The sequence below is a fragment of the Pholis gunnellus genome, assembly GCF_910591455.1.
Source record: "Pholis gunnellus genome assembly, chromosome: 7".
Classification (NCBI taxonomy): Eukaryota; Metazoa; Chordata; class Actinopteri; order Perciformes; family Pholidae; genus Pholis; species Pholis gunnellus.
The window spans coordinates 18,148,427-18,173,522 of record NC_136533.1 but is presented as its reverse complement, the minus strand read 5'-3'; the positions used below and the strand labels follow the sequence as shown (position 1 = coordinate 18,173,522).

General features: G+C 43.8%; 1 protein-coding gene across 3 annotated transcripts in view; it reads left to right on the top strand.

Moving 5' to 3' along the window:
- Window positions 1-25,096, top strand: part of srgap1a (SLIT-ROBO Rho GTPase activating protein 1a) — a 75,570-nt gene that overhangs the window by 32,947 nt on the left and 17,527 nt on the right. For 2 of the 3 annotated variants that reach the window (XM_079163792.1, XM_079163793.1), the window contains exons 3-12: window positions 1,343-1,505; window positions 8,043-8,105; window positions 11,257-11,436; window positions 12,129-12,257; window positions 13,932-14,153; window positions 14,671-14,772; window positions 20,100-20,297; window positions 20,774-20,858; window positions 21,869-21,896; window positions 23,240-23,345. In XM_079163792.1, coding sequence (XP_079019918.1) covers window positions 1,343-1,505; window positions 8,043-8,105; window positions 11,257-11,436; window positions 12,129-12,257; window positions 13,932-14,153; window positions 14,671-14,772; window positions 20,100-20,297; window positions 20,774-20,858; window positions 21,869-21,896; window positions 23,240-23,345 — 1,276 coding nt within the window. Of the gene's footprint in view, window positions 1-1,342; window positions 1,506-8,042; window positions 8,106-11,256; window positions 11,437-12,128; window positions 12,258-13,931; window positions 14,154-14,670; window positions 14,773-20,099; window positions 20,298-20,773; window positions 20,859-21,868; window positions 21,897-23,239; window positions 23,346-24,008; window positions 24,043-25,096 lie in introns of all 3 variants that reach the window. The other variant, XM_079163794.1, reaches the window with a different exon arrangement.

Genomic DNA, 25,096 nt, shown 5'->3' with positions numbered 1-25,096 from the left:
TCTTTGAAAAGCGTCTGTGCTCTCGAGTGCTCTCGGATGTTTTTCATGTCGGCGTGCTTGGCTCTGCCGTTATCAAATGCAGTTTGCTTCCTGTTTTTTTGCACTCTCAGGGAACATTTCAGCTGGTTGGGATGTTTATGTCAGTTATTAATTTTTATCTTGCAGCAAATGGGCTGAATGCTAGTTCAGGGCTGGGTCACTTGCGAGCGAGTGCAGAGCTTCGCCTGTTGTGTTGACAAGTGCTGCCTGTCTATGCTATCTAAATCTGTGAGGGGAGAGCAGAGGCGAGTCTACATATGGTTCCTGCAAGACTTGACCCCCGGACCCACCTTAACACCTCTCCCTAATATACACACACTGATATTCTGTGCAGGCAGGAGGAATGTTATAGGTTAACCCAGAGGAAGTCGGCCTGCAGGCCAGAGCTTATGCAGGGCCCCAGTTTGCTCTGGTCTGGACAATGTCCTACAGTTAGCTTGGAAGCAGCCGGCACACAGCACAGGAAACGGCTCTCATGCTCCACTATTTCGCTCCTTTTTTTTTGCACCCAGATCTCTATCTTTCCCCTTTGCTGTGACGTCTCCTCCCTCGCTCGTCTGTCGTCTGCTGTCACATTTCGCACATAATTCTACTTTTCAAACTTGAAATACATCCATGGTTTCTCCAACTTTATTCCACTAAGTGTATTTAAAGCCTGTGGCACACTCTTCTCTGGTCGAAGGAAGTCTGCTCGGCTCAGAGCATTGCAAGAGCACTGCCCCAGAAATGTCACTGATGCAAAGTATTTCGTAGTTCATGGAATATATGGAGAGCTTTTTAGGGCCAGAACCAGCAGTATGTGGGACATTTAACATCAAGGGAGGCCTATGACGCATCTCTCTTCTGCTTTTGTAACAGGTCCTGGTGCACTCGTGGTGCTTGTAGACCTCCTGCTAGTGGAGAAACTGACACAATCTCCTCGCAAAAATGACAAATATTGACTTAAGAGGTTTGAGCTGAGACAGACGCACAGAGAGATGTTGAAATGCACCGACACGAACCACAAACGCGTATACGGATACTTGAACGCGCCTGCATGAGCCGCTAAACTGCATTACCATGGAGCGGGTTTTCAGTCTGTGACAATGCGTGTTCTTCTTTATTCATGCATTGCACATTGTGACTCGACACACAAGAAAATGCTGAGTCATCAAAACATTCTACACAACCAATTCTCTCCTACACAAGGATAGTTTCTAATTCTTGTTATTAACATGTCGGAGATTAAGCCGATATATTCATGTTCCACGTTGATCTTTCGACAGCTGATCTGACACCTGACCGATTCCCTGTTTTTATTCAGGAAAGACCAGAACCTGCTGTCCCCCGTCAACTGTTGGTACCTGCTGCTGAACCAGGTGAGGAGGGAGAGTAAGGACCACGCAACACTGAGTGACATCTACCTAAACAACGTCATCATGAGGTTCATGCAGATCAGTGAGGACTCCACACGGCTACTCAAGAAGGTGAGCGTGATCACACTACAGCTAAATATGATCGGTAGGGCAATTCTTAAGGGAGTACACACACACACACACACGCACTATAATAGTGTGACACCTCTAACTGACGTGACTATTTTGTTTTAATGGGGATTCTTTCTATTTCTATATGACCACCAGAACGAACCCACTTTAACCCTCATCCTACCAACAACATGCAAGGACTGCCGACTGGGGTCACCGGTAAACTCCCAAAATATACTACTGTAGACGCAAGAAACAACTTTCATAGTGAAATATTTAATTATTTATTTTCAAATATTATTAGTTATCTAATTATTGTTTTAGGAAAGTAAAAGTTAATTCGCATATTTTGGGAAAGGAAAATAGACAGAGCACATGAGGAAATGAGTGTCTGTCTCCTTTAAAGTGGCAGAGTGCCCCTTCCCCCATGATAGTGTGTGCTACTTTAAATCAGGACCCATGACAAACATTTGATCTATTTCTATTAAACTGTATGGGCTACAGTTGTGTGCTTTTTTTGATCCAATGCATTGGTATTTTAAAAAAGGCACTAATTAAAACAGAAACAGAAATCAATGATATGAAGTAATTAGTAACAAGTTGATTGACAAAGTCCTAAAAAATAGGAATAATGGAATAAAGCATCTGTGAGATATGACCAAAAAAAAGTACACCTCTAGTAGTTATGATTTCATCTTTCAGGTCCTAAAGTTATTTTCCAATATGGTCAAAAATAGTGCTTTGTGGTTAAACAAAACTGGCTTTTAGGTGTTTGGGCTGACAGGGACCCCAAAAACATTAACAGACTGAAAAAATTCAGAAAGAAATTTGAAATAAAAGAGCTGACGACAACGAATTTGGAAACATAAAGTCTAGAGAAATGTGGGACGTAACATGCAGGGTTACAAGAAGGATAACGAATCCAAATTAAACGTTCACCTATTGGAACACACTCCTCATTTCACTCTGGTCTAATGTGAATTATGTTCAACACATTCACTTTTATTAGTGAATACAATTTCCAGTTCTCTACAGGCGGTGAACGTAGCCTGCTGTTGATCCGTTCTGCCCCTGAAGTCGCTCTTTCACTGCCTCCATCTCCCTCAGTACTGTACTGAAGTCTGACCTCGACTAGAAGAGGTCACATGTGACTTTTCTTTGATCAACTAAACAGAAGTTTGAACTCTCCACTAACACAATCCAGATTTCTCATGGCGGTCATATCGGCCAGGGGTGTCTCCAGTCACTCGCGTGTTATAAACAGTCCTTCACTTTCAATTAACCCATTCATTTCACAACAAAGTATATTTTAGTTGCATGATGTGCGGGATACATACATTAGATATTATCCAGCTTTACGTTTGATGAGATGAAACTCTGATGGGCTCCTGCGGTTTAGCTCGGTGAATTAGAGTAGCGCAGAAGAACCTCGGTCACCACAGTTTCAGATCAGTGTGCCTCCACTCTCCTGTCTGAAGACTGTGGCTTCATGACTGAAACCGGGCCTCTGCTGCCTTCCCCACCACAAAGACGACAACTCCCAAAAAGATTATGAGCTCCTATGCTACAGGAGTCCCATGAACTGACCACAGGCCTAAATTACAAAGTGGCTTTCCTTCAGAGGAGCGCCTTTGTGTCAGTTAAGCTTGTGCGACTTTTTCTATCTCTGTTCCGCCTCTCTCTCTTTTTTTTCGCTCTACTTAACTGCAAACCCTGACCATGTAACCTCCAGATTCAAAAAGTAAAAGTATGGCTCCTTTATTTGTTCGCAAAGTAATTAACGTCTCTCGATGGTTGTGGTTTCATCTGATTGTATGTGGGGGGGGGGGCGTGGTCTTTAAATACTCACCCGACCCCCTCCAACACACAAACAGGAAGCTGCTGCAGTCATTTCCTTTGGATAGTGTTTAAAGGCTTATAGTTTTACTAATGGGGCCAGATGTGAAACACACATTCAGTCATTTGTTTTACACGTTACTTTCGTTGTCTTCCCTGATTCAACACACTTTGATTGACTGCCTTCAATGCTGATTTACATGTTAAATAAAGACGCACACTACCCTGCTCACAATCTGTAGGGGAGTGTGTGTACACACACACACACACACACACACACACACACACACACACACACACTAGTCCTATCATTGTTCCACTTGGATCCTCATTGCTCTGGAATCTGCAGTGTCTAGCCCCATTGTGTGATAGTTGTCCCCTTTTTAAAGTTGTTGTAATGCAGTTCCTCAGGTGACGGCAGACTGGTGGGAGGTCCCAGTTCATATGACACCCGAGACACCGCTCGCCCTCTAATTACAGCTTCCCCGATCCTTTGATCTCAGCAGAGCGTCGGTAACGAGGCACAAACAACAGAGAAGTCCCCCCCCCCCCCCCCTGTGTTATGTGGGCTCCCTCACAGCTTCGAGGAGACAGCTGTACTGTTGTCATCCTGCCAGCACATCAAAGACCTGTGTTTTTACTTCCTTGTATGTTTAGGTCTCGTGCTGTGAGGTGGAACAGCAGTCGAGTAACCCAGAGTGGCCCTGGTGTTGTCGTCAGCATCCTCTCTCTGACCCGTTGGGCATGTGCATTTATTTCTTCAGTGGCTGCATTGTGGTCGCTTTTCAAAACAAGCCACAGCCACGAATTATTTTAGAAACGCCCCATTTTAGCTTCTTTTGTTTTAATACAGAAGGCAAATAGGGGACCTCTCTTTCTTTCTTTCTTTCTTTATGCTTGGACAGATCTTATCACATGTATTCAGTTTTCATTATTCATACAGCCGGCTCTTTGTTTTTACTCTGCCCTGTTTTATTTATGGAAGTCACGTTCTGTGGCTGCAGCTACAAGGTGGAGATCCCAAAGCTTCAGCCTGTTTGGAACTTTTTCTAAGTTTCCATGTGCTGCTTCAGTTTCAGGGCGCTGGTTATTGTGCATGCAGACTGTCCCAATGTCATGGCTTGTCTGGGATAGAACTTGAATAGAACAGAGCCATCCTTAATGTTATTAGGAACACCTGTGTTTCTCCTATATGACGAGCCCAAATTACTGCTATGAAAAATGCCTAGCGTGCATTTATGGCTGATGTGAAGCCTGCACTGGGTGTTCGCCCACGATTATGGTACACATGCATCTCAAAGGAACAGTTAAACATTGTGAAAAATATGCTTAGTCGTCTAATTTCCGAGAGCGAGATGAGATTAAGTTAGTCTCATTTCTGTAGAGAGTACGTGTCTAGCTTGGCGCAGAATAATTTGTGATGGAGCCATTTCTGCCGATCAACAGCCAGGAGCTATGAGTGTGCACAGTCACCCCGAGTCTTTTTCCCACAGTGTGGTTGCCAGGTTTGGTACCTTACCTTTTTGTTGTTGAAACCAAAACCTGCACTCAATGACGGTATCTGGCAACCTGTGCCGTCACCAGAGACGCTGCATAGAACTGTTGACTGATGGACGCGTACCTCAACCTAAAACCACAAATTTACGTTGTTTTTAACATTCCTCATTAAGTGTGGGTTAAACAAACACGATACATTGTGTAAATAAAACTGCTTAAAAGTTATTGGACAAAGCCAGACTAGCAGTGTAGCACTGTTTGCAGTCTCTATACTAAGCTAAGGACTCCAGCTCTCTACTCAATACATTACCATGTGACCGCTGTCTCTGAAATAAAACAAATACATTTATTTCATTTAAATGAAAGGATCTATGTCATTTGGTCCAAGCTTGTTTTTTGTGAAATACATCAGCTAACTGTGTACATTAACCGTGTGACTGTTTTACAGTGACTCGGCTCTCAGATCTATGCTGAGCACCACACACACACACATACACACAGAGAGGCCCCGCAGGGTATACAACTGCCATCTTTATACAATGATTAATGTCAGTGGCAATATGAAACCCAGCACTCTCCAAAGGCTGACTTGGTTTCTCCCCTCTGGGGCGGTTTCATCCTTCTAATGTGGTTGGAACACAGATGGTATGATCTTTTTAATGAATTAGACCGAATTGGAAACCCCCGCTCTAATTTAATCAAAGAATTGAGCTACACGACACAGCATTTCGCGAACAGCCGTCATTGCGTGTAATTTGAGGTATGTGCATTACATGTAGCGACACTACGACCGGAGCTACTATTTCACAGAGTGCTTAAAAGCATTATGTTAGGTGTAGCTTTTTCTGGTCAGCGCGGTCTAAACATGCCTTGAATGTAATGTCGCTTCACTTTCATCTTTGTCTTTACTTCTCTCTCTCTCACTCACTCTCTCTCTCGCAGCTCATGTGAGCCCTGAGAAGGCTTTTCATTGAGCTCTGGATCACTTCCCAGCCTTCTCAATGGAGAAGCTGACGAGTGTTGGATCTGACAGATAGTCAAAGGTTCTGTCCTCTGAACTGACCGTTGCTAATGGGTTTCCCCACAGGAGAGAGGCCGTGTCTTTAAGATCTTCACGATGTGAAAGCATCCACAATTAATAGGCAGTTGGCTTAATATGTGGCACAGTCACGTTTGAGGAGACACAATTACAGATCAACTATAAACTCAATGACCAGATCAAACTATAAATGACCAAAATCCCAAGATCTTTCCGTAGCTCCCGTATCTTCACTTTCTCAGACATGCCTGAGTTTGACTCTTGTCAAGTTTGGTGCTTAGAGCTGTGGTTATCCAGGCTTACAGGCTGTTAGCTCTCCAATAGGTAAGAGCTACAGATCGGGGAACTGACAGACCAGGTGTTGGTTGTTGGGAAGGTGTTGCCTCTAACACTCTAATTTCAGACACCGGCCTGGCAGCCAGTAACTGAGTCTAATCCTCTTTGCTTTTCATATTCTCGAACATCGTGCAGCTTTACCCGTGAAGAACAAGAGGGAGATTTTTCGTGTTTGTGCACACACTTTTTCACAAGATTGCTTTTGTCTTGATCAGTTTGGGTGTTGACCGTTCAACAGAGTCCTTTTTTAGACATTCGGTCCAACTGTTTGTCACAATGAACAATCCTTGTGAACTGACCTGGATCAACGAGGTGTGTGACCTCTAAAGAGCCTCTTATCTGTGGCCAACACTCACAAGAAGCCTTAAGTGTGCAAGGCCACAGGCTGGGTGACTCATCTATTCTCCTACAATGTCCAATGTGTGGGGTATCATTGCAATGAACAACTACATGCATGCAATATAACAAAGACGTGTGTTTGAGTTGGAGAGGTTAGGATTATATGACCCTGGAATTAGCTTGTTGGCTTCAGCCTTCCTCTGTCTATGCACTGGACCCTGCAGCTTAAACCATTAGCTGGACTGCTCACACATTCTGCTTGCAACCATTATACAATTTTCATAAATCCTGTTTATGAAAAAGCAACCCCATGTACTTTCAAAAGTTTTCCTCCATTTCCCCCCCAACTACCAACCATTGTGCACTCTCTGCGTAAAGCAGCATCTCTTGAAGGGACCCGGTGGACACCCTGCTGGGTTCTCTTAAAAACAAACAAAAGTTGTGTTTATCTAGCAACCGCACCGAATAAATTTCCTTTCTCAGTGAACACTGTTTCATATTTTAAAACCTGCATTATTTACGTCCATGTTTGCTAGCTTGTAGTCTTATACTTTCTTGCCTTTTTAATTGTCCTTTTTAAAAATGCAATTCACCCCATTCTTGATCCGAGGTACACCACCGCTCTATCTAATCTATCCCACCACACTAGGCGGTTCAATACCCTCACAGAACTCTCTTACAGCCTTTTGCCTGGGAGTGGCTCCCAGAATGAGATTTGTCTGAGGATAATTGGGTTAGAGAAAGACCTGGAGTGCGGGACGAGGCCGTAACATCATCCAGGTAGCAGAGCGTGGTATCAACTGTATTAGAGAGATCAAAAATTCATTGTCATGACTCATAATCCCATAAACATGTGAGTCAATGTGAGGGAAATATGAGCGCTCCACAGTAAAATGAATAGTTAAAGCCCCTCTAAATCCATCACAGCTTCACTGTTAAACTGTATCCCACAACCGTGAGGTGCATTAATGTGGGCGTGTGTGTGTAATAGTATTACTGAGTCAGCCTTGTGGCGCGGCTGATTGAGTTAACATATTTGGGAAAAGTCTTTCAGGTTGAGGCGTAGAAACCAGATAATGAGTTGAGCATGTGGACGGTGAAACTCGAGCTGCGTTCGATGATTTGAGTGGAAAGGCCGTCGTGACACGGATACCACTTCCACTCAGCAACCTTGTATTTGACACAGGATGATAAATCCACTGTTCTGTTTTGTATTTGTACCGTTCAAACCCCGGGTCAATGTCTGGTCCTTGTCCACCCCATTTGTATAAAACCTAATGTACAGTAACTGGGTGCTTTTAACAGACGTGTCAAGTTTCAGTTCAATGAAAGTAGTTGCTTCTGTGTTTTTATAATGGAGATTCGTTAATTTATGTTGATTTTAAATGGGGTATACACTATGTTTTTAGTTTGGGGAAACTCTTTTTATGCATTTCATTGTATTTTACTGATTTGTTGTAATGGTCTCATTGTTTGTTTCTTTTTTTCAGAGCAAGGAAATAGCCTTTCAGCTCCAGGAAGACTTAATGAAGGTCCTTAATGAGCTATACACAGTAAGTAGTAATGACTTTTTTAACGAATGCAAGTACATCGGTCTTTGCTGCGGTTGAGACTGGTTTACAGCTGTGAGCTGCCTAACTTCAAACTATTTGTAATATCTACGACAGCTTGGAGTCTTAAACCCTGGAGCTTAAAGGTGTCTGAAGGATCAAATATTAAACTTTGAAGCAAATAGACAACCACCAAAGTGATTGCTCAAACTGTAGGGAAAGTCTGTCTAATCTCTTTTACAGCAAAAAAAAAAAAAAAGAAACGTTACCAAATGAACCGGAAATTCAAACTGAAGTATAAACATTATGTTCGCGTGACTCATTACAGTTCATGTTCTCTTTTTTGAATGGCTTTCATCAACTTAGTTTTCTTGCTCTTCAAAACAAACTCCTACAAAGCCACACCAGGCGGTTGGAGCCAAATAGCAACTTGTGGATACATTTACTTAAACAAAAAAAAAGACGCTTACTTCTTTTTTTGCATTCTTCATTCAAAAGTTTACAGAGACAGATGAGAAGCCTGGGGAGAGAGCGATTACATGCAACAAAGGTCCCCAGTTGGAATTGAATCAGGCATGTGTTGATTGCATGGTATGCGCCTTGGACCACTGGCTTACAGAGTTACCCGCTGTGTGTGTATATATACATTGAGAATCGCACAATGTTAAACGTAGCAGTGGCTGCAGACCTTTGAACCCAGAGGATGAATTATTTTGGGGGAAGGGCTTGGTAACATTTCACCAGACCATCAACGTCTTGTTTTTCTGTCCAATGCCTTTGCTGTAAGTAGTTGTCTGTGTGACGCTCTGACCTTAGTGGAGAAAGGTATTTAAAACCATGAATAAATAGCTGATTCCACTGTGGTAATCGCCCCAGTCAGCCCTGCTGGCCTGCTGGCTAAGTTGTTGTTGGACAATCAGGTGCTGGTGTATTCTTAGACAAGATGACTGGATGGTTTAGAGGCCGTGTTGATATATATATATATATATATATATATATATATATATATAATGGCTAATATGGGTTTACAGTGTGATCTGAGCTACTTTAGGTCATTCACAGGCATCAACAATGACAAACAGAGAAACGAATACATTAGAGCCATGCTGTTAATCTGTGTGTTTGTGTCATCCCTCAATCTTGTCATTCCTTCCTACTGATCAATGTCACTGTGTTGAGCCTCCTCATTGATCATCATGGTAACCTGGGAAGATACAAGTGGAGGCAGTTGTTGTCGCTTCCCCAGAGTTTGAGTGAGAAGCAGCTGAGCTTGCTCATACAGCCTGCAGTTACTCGCCATAGAGGATTACAGTGGTTACACTTCCAGTCGATGGCCGCGCTGCTCCAAACACAACAAACGTGTTACTCCAAGCTCAATGTGTGTCACTCTCACCACAGTCCACACTCCACATTTGAACTGGTTTAGCCCCCTGTGGGAAGACACATGCGTGAACACACACACACACACACACACACACAGACACACCGAGTAGCTATTGCATCAGACAGCCACAGTCCCAATGTCAACCTCCGCCAATGAAATAACAGGTCTGCTCCGTCTCTAAATATGTCCCTCTAAAAGGAACACCAAAGTAAACACTGCAGTGGCAGACTCCAGACCAGTAAGTGAGGCGTACAGGACCCAAGGTCAGTCACCCATCTCTAAACTGGTTCCAGTTAGGCCAAACCCCACCAAAGGCAAAAGGGCTCCAGACAAACCAGGCTTTGCTTCGTTGTTCCACTCGTACAGAAATAACTCTGTTTGGGCGAACGATGTTTAGCTTTTGAGATGGGTGAGTCTCTATTCGTACTGAAGTTGAGGTCTTGTGCAGACGAGTGACTGCATATATCGGTTTTGGAGCTGTAATTTGTTGGACTTGGTTAATTCCAGGTTAAACCACGGGTGCTCTATATTGCCCCCTTTTCCTGTGAGTTTGAATGTATTTTCTGCCTTTTCGCATTTTGCCAGCTGCCATGGACCCAGGCTCGTGTACCTTTACAGAAGGATGTTAGAAGTTGGCTTGTATTTTGCAGTTGGTACTTTGCAAGTTGGCGGCTCCAAAACATTTGATTAATGCAGTTTCCTCTTGATAGTGAAGTTTTATTCTTGCACACCCAACACCAGAATTCTGTTTGGGAAAATAATCTGCAGTGTCTAGGTGGGACGCTACTTTCTACTGGAGTCCGTATAGTTATGTAATATAACATCTATACATGCTAATTGTTCATTTGAATGCATGTGTTGGGGTTCTCTTGCTGATGACCTCATAATGGCATCGTGGACTACAACATTTCTCCCACAGCCAGTGGTTCATCTGTGTCCGTTTTCCCGACGACGTGAGCCAGTGTTCATAATAACACATTAATGATCACTCGGCTCTCTTGAAGAACTCATTGTTTGTGTTTTGTGGTCTACCTGCTACTTAACGATTGAGTCACAGTCTAAGGGGTCCATGGAGACTGTATGAGTAACGCTGTCTCTTGAGGTGATGACTCAAACTTGAGGAAATAGTTCTAATCAGCCGCTCACCGTGAAGGTGTATAAGAAGCATATGCTGCAACATGTGAACCAGAAATAAATACCAAACGCTCGAGCCAGCAAAGTGCAACACAGGACGGAAACATTTGAATGTAAAGCCATTTATTATAAAGTGCTGATAATCCCATTGTCTTGACTTGTATCGACTGCAAAGGCGAGAGCTGAATCGTCACTCAAAGAGCAGTCGACCTCTGTCTTAATAACCTCATGTGAAAACCAGAGGACCAACCCAAATCTTCTCCAAACACAGATCAGTGAAGTTGGATTTAGCTGCAGTGATTTGCGGTGGTTGTGGTTGTGTGAGCATCAGATAAAGAGGCTGCAGAGAATCTGGCTCTGGTTTGTGGCGAACCTCCTGCTGTGAGATGAGTCGATCTGTGATGAATGAGAAGGTCAAAGGATGGAAGCCTTAGTTGTGGGTTATAAAAGATTGGTCTTGACTATAAAGATGGATTACTCTGACCTTTGACCTCGCAGGAAGTGACCTGAAACTCACACCGACGCAGCCGGTTTCAGGACGCTGCCTTTTGCCAATCTTGAACAGGAAAATGATTACAGACAGGCCTTGTAAAATATTTTTCTTTGCAGCTTATTGACACGTTTGTTTGTCTCCAGGTGATGAAGACCTACCACATGTACCACTCGGAGAGCATCAGCGCCGAGAGCAAGCTGAAGGAGGCGGAGAAGCAAGAGGAGAAGCAGATCGGCAGGGGAGAGCAGGTCTTCAGCATCCGAATGGAAGACAAATACCAGAGACGCAGCTCTGTGAAGAAGATCGAGAAGATGAAAGAGAAGGTAGAATTTAGTAGAGAACATTTTTAAATCCAGTTTGGACAACAGCATTGAAATTTAGTTGGTTAGTAGACGCACCATTTTCTTTTTCATCGAGTTGTCTTGAACACAACAAAATATCTGATTTTCGAAAACTTCGCAGCCTTTTCACCGATGTCCTGCTGACCCAAGTAAAGGAAAACACACTGAAAGCATTGTCGCAGCCAAAGAGCCGCCTTTGTTTTCTCAGAACAGCTTTCTGTTAAATCTCTCTGACAAAATGATTCAATGGCTTTTTCAACACGACTCTTCCTGGAATGCATTTGGGAAGTGTTAAAATACAAACTTGTCGGAGCCCATTGGTCAGTGGATGGTGACTCACTACCAGCCTTGTGTTTGTCTGGTAGTGAGGAAGTGTAGCATAAAGACAGATGGCTCACACTGAGGTTTCCTAGTTGAAGTGAAGGATGCAGGCTGCTTTTAGTTTAGGCTTTTCTTTTTTTTCATTCTGGTTGCTCTTTTGCTATTTTTAAACATAATGCAACTCGTTTCTCCTCCAGTGTTTATTAAAGCTGTTGTTTTGCCACTAATCCAGTCTCAGCTTGGAGACATAAAAGCACAATCACTTGTCAAAAAGGCAATTCTCTGCTCATTAAATTCATCCTCGCTCTGTTGTTGTCTTTTTCTCATTCTACGCCTCTGATTCTCCTCATCAGCGTCAAGCCAAGTACTCTGAGAACAAGCTGAAGTCGATCAAAGCGCGGAACGAGTACCTGCTGACACTGGATGCGTCGAACTCCTCCGTTTTCAAATACTACATCCACGACTTGTCGGACTTAATTGATGTGAGTATAAAACCGCATGCTTTTGTCAGCCCCGTTCTGGATGCAGCTTCATCTTCAGCCCCGGCTTGTTTGTCTCCAATGAGACGGGGAACAGTTTTTGCTGAGGACATCCTTGCATAAACAGAACACACAAGTTGCAGACACCTGAGGTAGATTTTATTTTGTTTCTCTGTGCTCCTCACGCAGGAGAGCCTTTTATTTTTCACAGACTTTTTTTAGAATAGATTTAAGATCATCACAGAAGGAGAGGCTGATGACTTTAGCAGCTAGGCCTGATTATAAAAGAGATCCGAGGACACCAGACTGTGGGATGGAAATTACAGTGTAGGACTAAATTAAAGCAGCTTATTAACTTTTGTGATCAAAACTAAAAAAAACAACTTCTCCTCATGTCATTATTGAAAACCCACATTATATTCAGTTCTACTGTGTTTTGCTGACACTTTGTCACTGCCTGGAATATGTTTCCACATCGCTTAGACTTTGAGTGGACTGTGACTTTCAAACCAAGTGTTCTTTGTTGTCGTCATGTACAGCTGTGGCTCCTCACTCCATTCTGCTACCGGACCAATAAACACGACTTATTTATAATAATCACCTTGTTAGAGAAATAAACTCACCGTGTCATCTGCTGCAGCATTTCTAAGGAAATGGGAGAAGGCCATGTTTTTAGCTAGCGTTTTGGGGTTTTATATTCTAGACAGGACTGAAGGAGAAATGCAGCCTCTATTCAGAGGCATGCTGTGCGGTGAAATTACCCCTCTCTCTGCTTTGCTCACTAGCCTTCCTCGCACCGGGGGGGGCGTGGGTGTGTGTCGATGCGCGGCGATGCGCGAGCTGTATTGTGCAGGCTCACACACATTTGTTTATTGATGAAGGGGACTTTTTATAGTCAAAAACAAAGTGTACAAGGTGGCTGGTACTGGTATTGTTTAGCCTATCACTCAGGTCACGTTTGTGTGTGTGTGTGTTTTGTTTGTTTGTTTGGGTGCCTGGGGCCTGTGTGTCTTCCCAGGAGAGACCTTGGCCAAGCTTCTAGTTATTAAAACTCAGCATTAGTTCCTGGAGGTAACATTCATTAACATTGAGGTAACATTGCGTAACACAGAGGCAACACTGCTGACTCAGAAAGTGCAGGACTGTTTACGATGGAATCTTGTCTTCTTTAAAGGTCCATCTCTATTCTTTGACCATATATCGGTCAATTAAAGGTACATTTGCTCATATGATTTAAGGCTTTAATTATGTTTGCACTGACCATATGGAATTATTGGCTTGTTTTCCTGCTGTGTTCATGAACAGAACAACTTTTAAACAATCCTTAAACAGCAACAGAAAGCTTTAGTGACTTGGATTGGAGAAGTGAAAGTCCATCGACAGAAAATCATTTTAATCATTTAATACATTTTCATGCATGTTACAGATTCTCATGTGTGATTTTCTAATGTTTTTATTTGTCTTTCGTGATTGTTTATCAATCATTTTGGGGTTTTGGACAGTTGATCAACAAAACAAGCTGTAGCTTGGACTTCAAGGAATGTATTTGTCTTCATAGATAAATAATCAGCAGATTGTCAATGACAATAATGAAGTAATAGTTTAGTTATCAGTCTCGTGTTTGTGCATCATGAGACCTGTAGGATCCCGTCGACCCTCTTCTTTGCTCTCTTCCAGTGCTGTGATTTGGGGTACCACTCCAGTCTGAACCGGGCCCTGCGCACCTACCTGTCCGCCGAATACAACCTCGAGACGTCACGCCACGAGGGTCTTGACATCATAGAGAACGCCGTGGACAGTCTGGACCCACGGAGCGACCGACAGAGGTTCATGGAGATGTTCCCCACGGCCTTCTGCCCACCGGCAAAATTCGAGTTCCAGTCTCATATGGGAGACGAGGTACGTACGTAGCTCGGACCACATTTAGCTGAGACGATGAAACTGAACTAAAGAGGAGAAAGAAACCTGCAAGAATATACCATACTCATATGAGTATGCTTTGTTTCAAAGTCATCCACTGTAAAAAAATAACATGGAAGTGAATTTGGAGTTGATTAAAAAAAGTCTCAGACTTGATGAGGTCTGATTTTTGTGGCTTAAGTGCAGCGTTTTACTGCGTCTGTGCTGCCGGATCAAGTTTTATGGGCCACAGAATTTGACAAATCATCTGTTAATTCTCCCCCTGCAGTCATGTAGCTCAACATGTGTTCAGAGTTTTACTGTTTGGCGAGCACTACCAACGCTGATATCATGTCTGCAGACAGCCACACAACAACATTTAGTCACTGCTCTGCAATTGAAGAAGAATTTGGACTCCTGCGACTTGTTTGAACCAGAGGTTACGTGGCCTAATGTTCCTTCAGCGGGTTCCTGATCATTGACGATGTATTTCTGTTGTATTTTTTTTTAAATCCAGGTGTGTCAGATCTCAGTGCAGCCAGCGGTGAACGGAGAGCTCATCCTGAGGTTCCAGCAGCTTCAGTCTCGCCTGGCTACCCTGAAGATAGAGAACGAAGAGGTAAAGCAGCGCAAAAACAATCAAACTCATGCCGCAGCAGAGACGCAGCGATTGTAATTTGCTTGGCAAATTCCGATTTCCAATTCTTTAAAAGTCTGACCCGCCGATTTCTGATTTTCTTTCATTCTAAGAACGTTTCTTTCATTTGATACCATGCGAATACATTCTTTTACATTTTATTTTCTTTCATGGAAAATTTAAATTCAATTGGATGTTCATAACATAACAGGTAGTCGCTCCAAATGTGTAAAGGTTGTTGGTTGTTCCTATGGCTTATTTTTGACTGTTACAAATTACAAGCTTTATGTCGCCTTCACGTATGTTGAAGAACTTCCACACCGAACACATGGTGTGTGTGTCGGTGTGTGTGTGTGTGTGTGTGACGTTCTGGCCTGTGCCGCTATATGATGCGCCATGAAACCACTTATATTTGACTAGTCAAAAAAAATGTGATATATGACACTGATCAGCTGGTCAGCGGTCTTGACCAATCAGCTGACAAAGGGGCGGTTTTGATTGATGGGTGCATCTCGCTTACACAGGTATTTGTGTCTTGTGGGGTTTAGATGTGTCACAACTGTTCTCTGCCGCTGCGGCGTTGTTGTCTGCCAGAGATGCAGGAGTTCTGTCATGCTGCTATTTGTTGGTTACAAGAAGCTGACATCTGCAGAGCTCTAAAGCTACTAAAAAGAAAGTTAACTTCTGCCAGAAGTCATCCAAGGTGAGACAGAGGAATAGTTGCTGATGATCTCTGAAGAATCAAAGTTTTTGTTGCATATGAACCCCCACACACACACGCACACACACTGTATTTTCCTGTCTCTCATGCCCTGCAGGTAGCCATCAAACCCTCTCTGTGAAGCCTCCATTTCAGTTCCCATCGGTAGAATTCTCGCTTTTATTTGCGTCTCTGCATCTCTCGCTGTATTGTTTTAATCTGTCTGCAGCACGCTTGAGTATCGCTACATTGTTTGTTTGTTTTATTTAAAATGAAACCCGTTAGGGTAGAAATACCATGACTGCCGTCGGGCTGGGTGATATGGACAAAATCATCAAACGGTGATTTCATATCTTGATAACGATATATATCACAGCACAGCATGTTTTTTAATAAGTATACAAATAGTCTATATGGAATGACCTCATGGTTTTATAGTCTCTGGTTTGAATGAAATACTTGACAAATGAAAAGGATTTTCTCATTTTATTAAGAACTTTAGTGCAAAATAATCAGATTGTTTTGAGAGATTTGAGTGTGTGCTTGTTATTATCAATTTAGACAACGTAATTGTGTATCACGCTGTATGATTTCATCACACAGTCATCATCATTATCATATTGAATTATCGCTCAGCCTTACTGCCACAGTTTCACAGAGTGCAATCCCGTCCGTCTAACCCTCCACCCCTCTATGAGCCCTCACTGCCGTCTGTCTTCATCCTCTGTTTCTCTCCCTCCCTCCACATCAGTGCACTCTCTCTCTTTTATTCAGCTACAAAGACTAACAGAGACACGGGAGCATGTCACTCAACTTCCTCTACATCCACTGTTACTTCAGATTCCTTTAGATCATATTGTCGACACTTTGAATTTGACTGAAAATACATCAGATGGAATGAATGGCGGTGGATAGGATACCTGTATTTTTGGGCCTTGTCCTTATTACGTGTGTGTGTGTGTGTGCGTGTGCGTGTGCGTGTGCGTGCGTGCGTGCGTGCGTGAGTGCGTGCGTGCGTGCGTGCGTGTGGCTATGATGACAAGCCCCGCTTGCTTCATGTCCTTGTCCGCCTGCCTCACTGGAGCGGATGTCCTGGTGGGTCAGAATTGGAGGGCGCTGCTGCCTTGTGTTAGGATCACCAGATGGCCTCTCTTCCCGGGCACAGCGTGCCAGATACATCCTTGAAAAAAATGAACTTTCAAAGCGCTGTGACGACCTACAAGCACGACTGTCAAATGTACAAGAGAGAAAAAGAGTCTGTCTTTATCCGGCCAGGAAAGGCTGCAGGCCAGCGCTTAATAGAAGCGCAGCTGTTTCCTCAAACCTCTTTGACTCCCGTGAAACAGTGAAAGAAAACATTGCTGAATAATTTACTCTGCATCAGTGGTGGGTGGGGGGGGGGGGGACTCTGGATCCCCACTCTTACTAACGGGTTGGGGTTAACATCGCCCTGCTGGGTGCCTCACTGCAGAAACGACAATTGAAATTTTTTTCATTAAAAAAAGTCTGCTCTCAGAGGACGCCGTTCATTTCAGCTCGTCAGTCGGCGTGGTTCATCTCGTTTAATAATCTCGCCATTTAGATCTCATTTGCCTCCGTGTGAACCAGAGCTCACACATGCTAATCTTCTTCCTCGTTTGTATTCTCAAGACGTTTCCCGGCAATCTAATACCATCGCCTTTGCAGGGAGTTATTGTCTTCTCTCAGGGAGGCACATCAAAGCGTGTGTGTGTGTGTGTGTGTGTGTGTGTGTGTGTGTGTGTGTGTGTGTGTGTGTGTGTGTGTGTGTGTGTGTGTGTGTGTGTGTGTGTGTGTGTGTGTGTGTGTGTGTGCTCATAGCGGGATGATCTACAGATTACACACCTCCTTCATAGTATGTTGAACGCTATGGACAGCAGTCTGCCCTTTGACCTGTGATGATGGATGTTGCAGTAACTGTTAGTGATGCTGCCGAGAACAACATCGATTTTAAAGTGCGGAGAATGGAATTATGTTGTTTTCAGTCCAGCGATTGACGACTGTAAATAAGTCCGACTGATGCTTAGCGCCGGGTACTGGTGCGCTGTCTGTGTAGCAACACAGGAAATACACGAGTCATGGTTCTTTATTGAGGATAAACCAACTTTAATTCGATCCCGGGGACTTTCTCCAGGTCTGTTGTGCAGCCACAGGGACTAATGGGCAGAGTCTCTCTCTAAGAGCTCCGTTGTAATTGAGCCCAGCAGTGAACACTGGTAACTATTCGTCTGCTGAATAATGGATAAACTCAACAGCTTTTTCACTGGGAGCGATTCTCTCGCATGCATGGCTCCTGTCTTCATGATGACAGCTGGGCCTCTCGCCTCCACGGGAGCCAAGCGGGATGAGACTGCCAGGGATACAGCAGAGAGAGAGAGAGAGGCCCAACACACCCAGAGCGTGTAACTAATGGCTGTACGTCGTAGTGGGTTACCTTTGGTTGGCACCTGTCGTGAATAAAACCACAGTGCATACATGTAAAGTGATGGTGTGAGTGTAGTTTCTCTGTTTTCTCCCGTCTATTGAAGGCAGCGGGTCATTTTTCATTTTTGTGCAGACGATCACTCCTTTGATCACCAAATAATAACCCCCAGCTGTTGTCTCAAGACAAGCCGATGTTTTTAAAAAAGTTTTACGATCGCAGAATCCCCCGTTTCCTTTTTCCACGCTGTCATTAGTCGTGTTCCAACCTGCGGTGTGTGTGTGTTTTTTTTTGCTTCACATTTGGATGGATGACACTTGCTACATCCACATTGTGTGCTCGAGCATGTGTGTCAGCACTGTAATCCATCAGTGTAACACATGAAAGAGATGAAGTCCACCTTGCCTTTCAGCACAAATGAGTCACAGGTGAAGCGGTTTAAAGAAACAAGTCAATCTAGTGTTGTCTCAGCGTGTATAATAGTCACACAAGGAATCCGCCATGTTCTTTCATTAGCACTGAGGTCAGACTTACTTAATGACTAAGAGACGGGGTCACTACCTCTGAGTGGGGGGTCCTCCTGACCATTAACGATAATTAGGAGGACCTCCAGCTGCGTGTCGCTCGGGGTGTCCTTGACCTGGTGAACACACAGCTGAGCTGCTACGGTAGCAGCGCCTCTGTCCTCACCAGAGTGTCTCTGTTGAATGAAGGAAGGCGTTTTGCTGAATTTTTCCGTCAGTTGGTGTTTCTACATCAGCATGGCCTCTTTCCTTCTACAGCTTTTCCACATCAGTGATTCATGCTCACATGCTCCACAGTCTCTAGACTCTTCCTCCTTGTCTGTTTGTCTCCTTTTATTTTATTTCATCTTTTTCTCTGTCTCATCCTAGATCTCCTTGTTCTGCAATTTTTATATCTTTCCACAACGTCTTCGCTCATACGTGCAATTAGAATAAATGAAGGACATTTGTTTAATTTTACCTTTTTGTGTAGATCACCATCATATCATTGAATATAAGAGGCAGCCTAGCGACAGAAAGAAGTCAACTTTGAGAATAAAGTTCCATATAATGATTTGTTTTGCCTCATGATGACAGTCTGTCCACCACTTTGGTCCAGACTGAAATATCTCAATAATTGGATAGATTGTCATGATGTTTAGTACATACTATCATTATCAGGTTATCTATTATCGGGTCACAATTTTGATTTGATCAAAGTATTGCTGGTATCTATGATGAGGACATGGTAAACATCAGCTTGTTAGCATTTTCAGTGTCACTTGAAGCTTTTTTTGCCAAGCTGATGTTCGTATTTAGCTCAAAGAACGGCAATGCTGAAGGGAAGCTTCCCGGAGCTGCTAGCGTGACCGTGACCCGTTGTTATTTTAGAAAGTTCTCACCTCTTTCTTCTTTCTTTGTAAAAGGTACAACTCCATTCCAACACTATTATTGTTTATCAAATTACAACTTCATTCCTATAACATTATCATATTCTTTATTCTTGACGTCTCAGTTGTACCCACAGTGGGCCTAATACTCCATTGTACCGTCACTGTGGAGTGCAAGTTCTTCATCAATTTGTATTTGCTTTGGTCTCTTTAACTTTTATGGAGCTGTTACCAGCTCATTTGATCTTGCATTTTTGTCACATCCTCTATCACCTTATGTTATCTTATCATATACTGGACGCAGTCATGGCCTGCTGCACATTCACTGGCTGGACACCTTTCGCAGTAAGTGTGTGTGGGGGGGAAGCATGCTCTGCAAAGTCCTGACGTTTCTAAGCTCCGGCAGAAGCACTCCTGTTGACAGGGAAGAGGCGGCTATGGAAACTCATCTTAAAAGCCTGCGACTGAATTTACCATCTCCAGCAGACACTGTTCACCTCGAGCCCCTCTGAGTGCATACAAATAGACTGCTTTGGCTGCGAGTCATGTTCAGGTTGCTGGATTTCCAGAAACTTGCATCTTGTCAGAAATCGCCTGCATTTTTCATGGTGTCATGGGATAGCGAGAGAGGTTTTTAGGGAGTGCAATGATAAAGTCGCTTTGGTATGCTGGGTTGATAATGTTGTGATAGTGAAGAGATGACATCTGGGTGTTAAGCGGACTAGTTTTTGCAATTCTTCAACGCTTCTTCACACGTTCTTTCTTCGTGTCTCCAGATCAAGAAGACGTCGGAGGCCACCCTGACCACGATCCAGGACATGGTGACCATTGAAGACTACGACGTGTCCGAGTGTTTCCACCACAGCCGATCAACGGAGTCGGTCAAGTCCACTGTGTCGGAGACGTACCTCAGCAAGCCCAGCATCGCCAAGAGGAGGGCCAACCAGCAGGAGACGGAGCAGTTCTACTTCATGGTGAGTGGAGATGTTGTCCAAGAGAAGAAGATGCTGGAGTATTTCTGAATGAAAATAGGAATAACTCTCTCTCTTTGGAGGCTTGATTAGCTTTCTGTACTTTCAAAGAAGAGAGAACTATGACATTTCCTCGTTTGATTATATACTATGTTTATTGGTGACACATTTCTGTAAAATGAATCTGAGAATCTGAACTCTGAACTAGCTTAAAAAGCTAAATCTGTTCATGTAAATTCTGTTGGACCTAAAAGTCTGAATCTCATGCCGTAAGCCCCTTTGAAATCTTTGATCAGCTGGCAGAGGGGTAGGCTAACTACTATCGTGTTCCAGTCTGAAGATGGACATGCTCTGATAAAAGCTTTAAAAAGACTCTCAGCGTGTCCTTTGCCCTTGGCTCTCTTATCGTAGATTGCTGTCTTAAGAGCGGGTGCGCTGGCACTCGGGGCCGCCGTGTAATTACTCTCAATTCTCCACAGAAATTCCGGGAGTTTCTGGAGGGCAGTAATCTCATCTCCAAACTGCAGGCCAAACATGACTTGCTGAAGAGGACACTTGGTGAAGGTACAGTCACGACCCCTCCACTTTGATACTCTACTCTATATTAGCGTATATTAGCCTGAATCAGAGTCCAAACAGCCAACATAACCATAGATTTCTAATTTAATTTTGTCTTTTTATATTTTCTACAGTCTTATATTTTCAGCATTTTTTCCGCGGCAAAAACTTTTCCCAATACTCAAAGCTCCTAGATGGCAATCTGAGTTTTAAACCAGGCGAGCCAGAGCTGAGGGGGATTGTGAACTTGTATTATCCGTCTTAGTGATTGATTTGCTCCCAACTTAATGTACCGCCGTGCGTTAGAGGGGTGCTGGTCATTACAACGGTCTCTCCTTGTACTACATTGGAGGGACCTCCTCGAGGCCTCAGCTAATCCACCGTTAACCCAGAGAGTGTCGGTCAGTCATTGTTCTAAGCAGCATTCCTGGTGGTCCACTTAATGACTAATGGAGCCGTGTGCTAACGAGGAAGAGGAAAGCCTCCTGCTTCTCCCACACGCTCCTTAATCATATTGTCAATGAGCTGGACTACAGCATGACTCACTGAGACACACAGACAGGTCAGATCCTGTTCATGGGAACAGATGGCCACACAAAAAAAACCTGTTCTTCAAAAAACATTTGGAAGCTATTATCTGCTTAATCTTACTTTGCCTCTCCAAACCTGTAACTGTGTGCGTGTGTGTTTCTATAATGATCGGTGTGTCTTTGTGACTACGTCAGTTGTAAACTGTCTGCCTAGCGGATGTTTGTTTCTATTGTGATGTAGATAAAGTGTTGCCTGTTTAAGCTTGTGTGCTGCTTGTGCGCGTGCACGTGTGCTGCTTGTGTGCGTGCACGTGTGCTGCTTGTGTGTGCTGCTCAAGAGGCCAGCGGTTGTGGACAGATGGCAGGCTTCAAATGCTTCACTAGCCGTATGCAGAATGCACCGCAGGGACCTTAGAGACTGGTCCTGGCATGTCCACACGTCTAACTTCCTCTCACATCTCTTCTCTTCTCTCTCTTCACCCGCAGGCCACAGAGCTGACTACATGACCACAAGGTAAAGCACACACACACACACTTTAGGACCTGTGCATAGCCAAGACACGCATATGCAGTCTACTTTTCTTTCATCAGCGACAGAAACATTTGTGACGTGTTGCATCGTAGCAAGGAGAGGACAGTTTGCCTCTTGAAATTCTCGTGTCACATCCTCTGTGACCATGAAAGCAGAGGAGTAGGTTGGACTCTGAAAAAACAAAAAACCTAGAGAGCACTGAGCAGATGTGCTGACCTCCATGTTTTTTAATCCCAACCTGGTATGATGCCACGGGGGTTACTGTACTTCCTATTGCCAACCGTTCGTCAGGCCTGTAAAGAGAATTTAGAGGTGGTAGAGCGGAGAATGTTGAGAGGAGAGGAGAGGAGAGGAGAGGAGAGGAGAGGAGAGGAGAGGAGAGGAGAGGAGAGGAGAAAGAGTTTGCATGAAATCTAAATGTTGTATTTAGTTTAAAAGAGGATCGAATAGGAACAGATGAGTCAGTTCTCCTTAGTCTAACTTTTGTACCTTTTTGAAAGGATATAACAATGTTTTCAGTTCTTCTTCAAAACAACCCTAACCCAATATTTTATTAATGAAAAAATACAACCTAGAAAATTATTTTTGCAGATTACTCTATGATGGAAATAATGTTGAGTTGCAGCCCTGCTCTTGAGTAGAGATTAACACCATTATTAGTAACCAAGTAGAATGGCAGTAAGTGCTGGGGTGGTATGCCTAATGACAGTTTTATTGCAAATATTTCATCTTTCTGTTGGCATGATCAGATATTTAAAACACCTTCAGGCTCTTATTGCAGAATCAATCTGTCACTATGATTGAGCAGCAAAAAGGACAAAGTCCCGGACTCTTAATCTTTTAATCTCAGTTCTACAGGTCACAAGAAACCAAGTTACATTAAGTCACAGACGCACACACACTCACACACACACACACACACACACACACACACACACACACACACACACACACACACACACACACACACACACACACACACACACACACACACTAATAGAGGCAGTCCACTCCAGGGCCTGTCATGAGGTAGATGCTCACACATAAGACGCTCCCAGCGGGTCTGACATTTCACTGGCTTGTGATATTGTGTGGAGAAAGAAAAGACAGGATTATAAAGAAAAAGTTAATTCATGGGTTTCAGCGGTGTCTGAAAATACCCTCATTCACCGTCCATCATCTTCAGTCGAAGGGTTTTAAAGATTAGCCAGTCTCAACTTCAGTTCTAGTTTTTGAAGGACGTAAAGGGTATTTGAGATTAGATAAACCACTCTGAAAGGAAAACTGCATTGTTTACTTATTCTAATGAATTCTTTGTATTCTAGACATCCCAATGGGCCATTCAGAACCCACACCGGCACCCGGCGGGCTAGACCCCGCTCTGTTTTTAATGTTAGGTTATTTAATGGCAATATGGAGTCATTTATCAAGGTACTCATCACCAGTCTGCCCGCTTGACATTGCTCCTCCTCCTATCTATTTTCTGTCTTGCTCTGGCTTTCTGGTCATTTTGGTGGGTTCCCCCGAAGCACTTGAGCCTTGATTTATCTTTTACCAACAAAAAAAACAACAACAACATAGTTGTTGGATTGCGGAAACCCTCCCCATGAAGTCTGTGAGCTCTGGCGGTCTGGGTCTGAGATGAGAGGGTGGCTCTGATAGATTTGGAGGGCTGCAGGAGGAGAGGAATAGCAGTTGGAGGGATACATTTAGTCTCCGTCAGCTTCCCTGACTCACTGCTGACCTGGCATCACTGAGCTGCTCTGGCAGAGATATTCTCGTCTCCCTCTCCGGAGCAAGAGGCCAGAGAATACAGCCGGATAAATGGCAGTCAGGGAGCAGATGCCAGACTGATAAGGTGCGCTGCCTCCTCCTCCTCCTCCTCCTCCGGCCTCTTCACCGCCTCTCACCGGTGGCTGTGTCCGGTCCTGCCTGGTCCGGTCCGCTTCCCATTGTTTCCTTTTGGGTTTGATGCCAGCACAGAGTGGAATGAGGGCGCGCTCTTAGTAGAAGCTTTGGTGGGCAGCTGCTGTGGTCCTAATCTGGGTCTTGCTTTTCTCTCTATTTCTGTTTCTCTGCGACACGTCTCTGTAGCCGCGGACGACGGAACTCACACGCTCGACATCAGGTAGACACCTTGAAGCCTCTCCCTTGCTGCTTGCCTGTGCTTTCCTTCATCTGTCCTGCCCTAACAACATGTTAGCATTATGTTGTGTTTGTCTGTATCTTGTATTCGTTGTCTGACTTCTTTGAGTGAACTGAGACAGACTTGAATTGAAGCTTTTCTCAAGATGTTGCAGCAAGTTGTCTTTAGTTTTCCCAGCATGAACCACCTCCAACTTCAAAACTAATAGTGAATTTAGCAGTCATCCTGAGTCTCACATATCCAAATAGATAGTATTACATAATCCTGCTGCACTAGACCAAGGCCTCGACCCTCACGGCGCCACTCCAACGACAGTCGATTTTGGCATGGTCACTGTGTTTGGACCGTGCATGAATACACCTGAGGGCTGTAAACGGACCCTCTGTATCATTAAAAGCATGTACGGAGTCCCTGTCCAGCACTGAGCCGCTGGATCAGTCCACCTCTAAGTGCGTGAGAGGAATGTGCATTCTCTGAAAGAGACAGTGCTGCTTCTCCTCCTCCTCCTCATCTCGCCACTCCTGCACCCAGCTCCATATTGAGTGTGTGGCTCTTCAGATAAGCTCCTCTTCATTTATACACAGGGTGCACTTGATTGCTTGCATAACAACACTTAAAGTATATTTAGCAACACTGGAGGCCAATCGAAATGTGTTGGACAACAGGTTTGTACATTTTATGGGAGGCTGGACTCGAACAAATACATAGCCGGTCACCTCAGTCTGTCTCAGTAAGATCTCAAAAAGTTAACCCTCACTGTGTATGTAAACTCACCAACTTCACTAACACCGGGTGTGCATGTTCACTTTTAACATCATGTGTCTGTGAGAGCCCGACCGATACTTGTGCAGTCCGATATCATCGGTCTGTTTGTTAGATACATTGGCATTGATAGATATGTTTTCAGATATACAAAAGGAAGAAGTGAACTGCTATTATTAATGTATTATGTACTTTTGATACATCACACTAAAATTACATTTAGCGTTGTCTTATATTTACTGGCAATTGTTTACTAGTTGATTGTTTCTTTGAT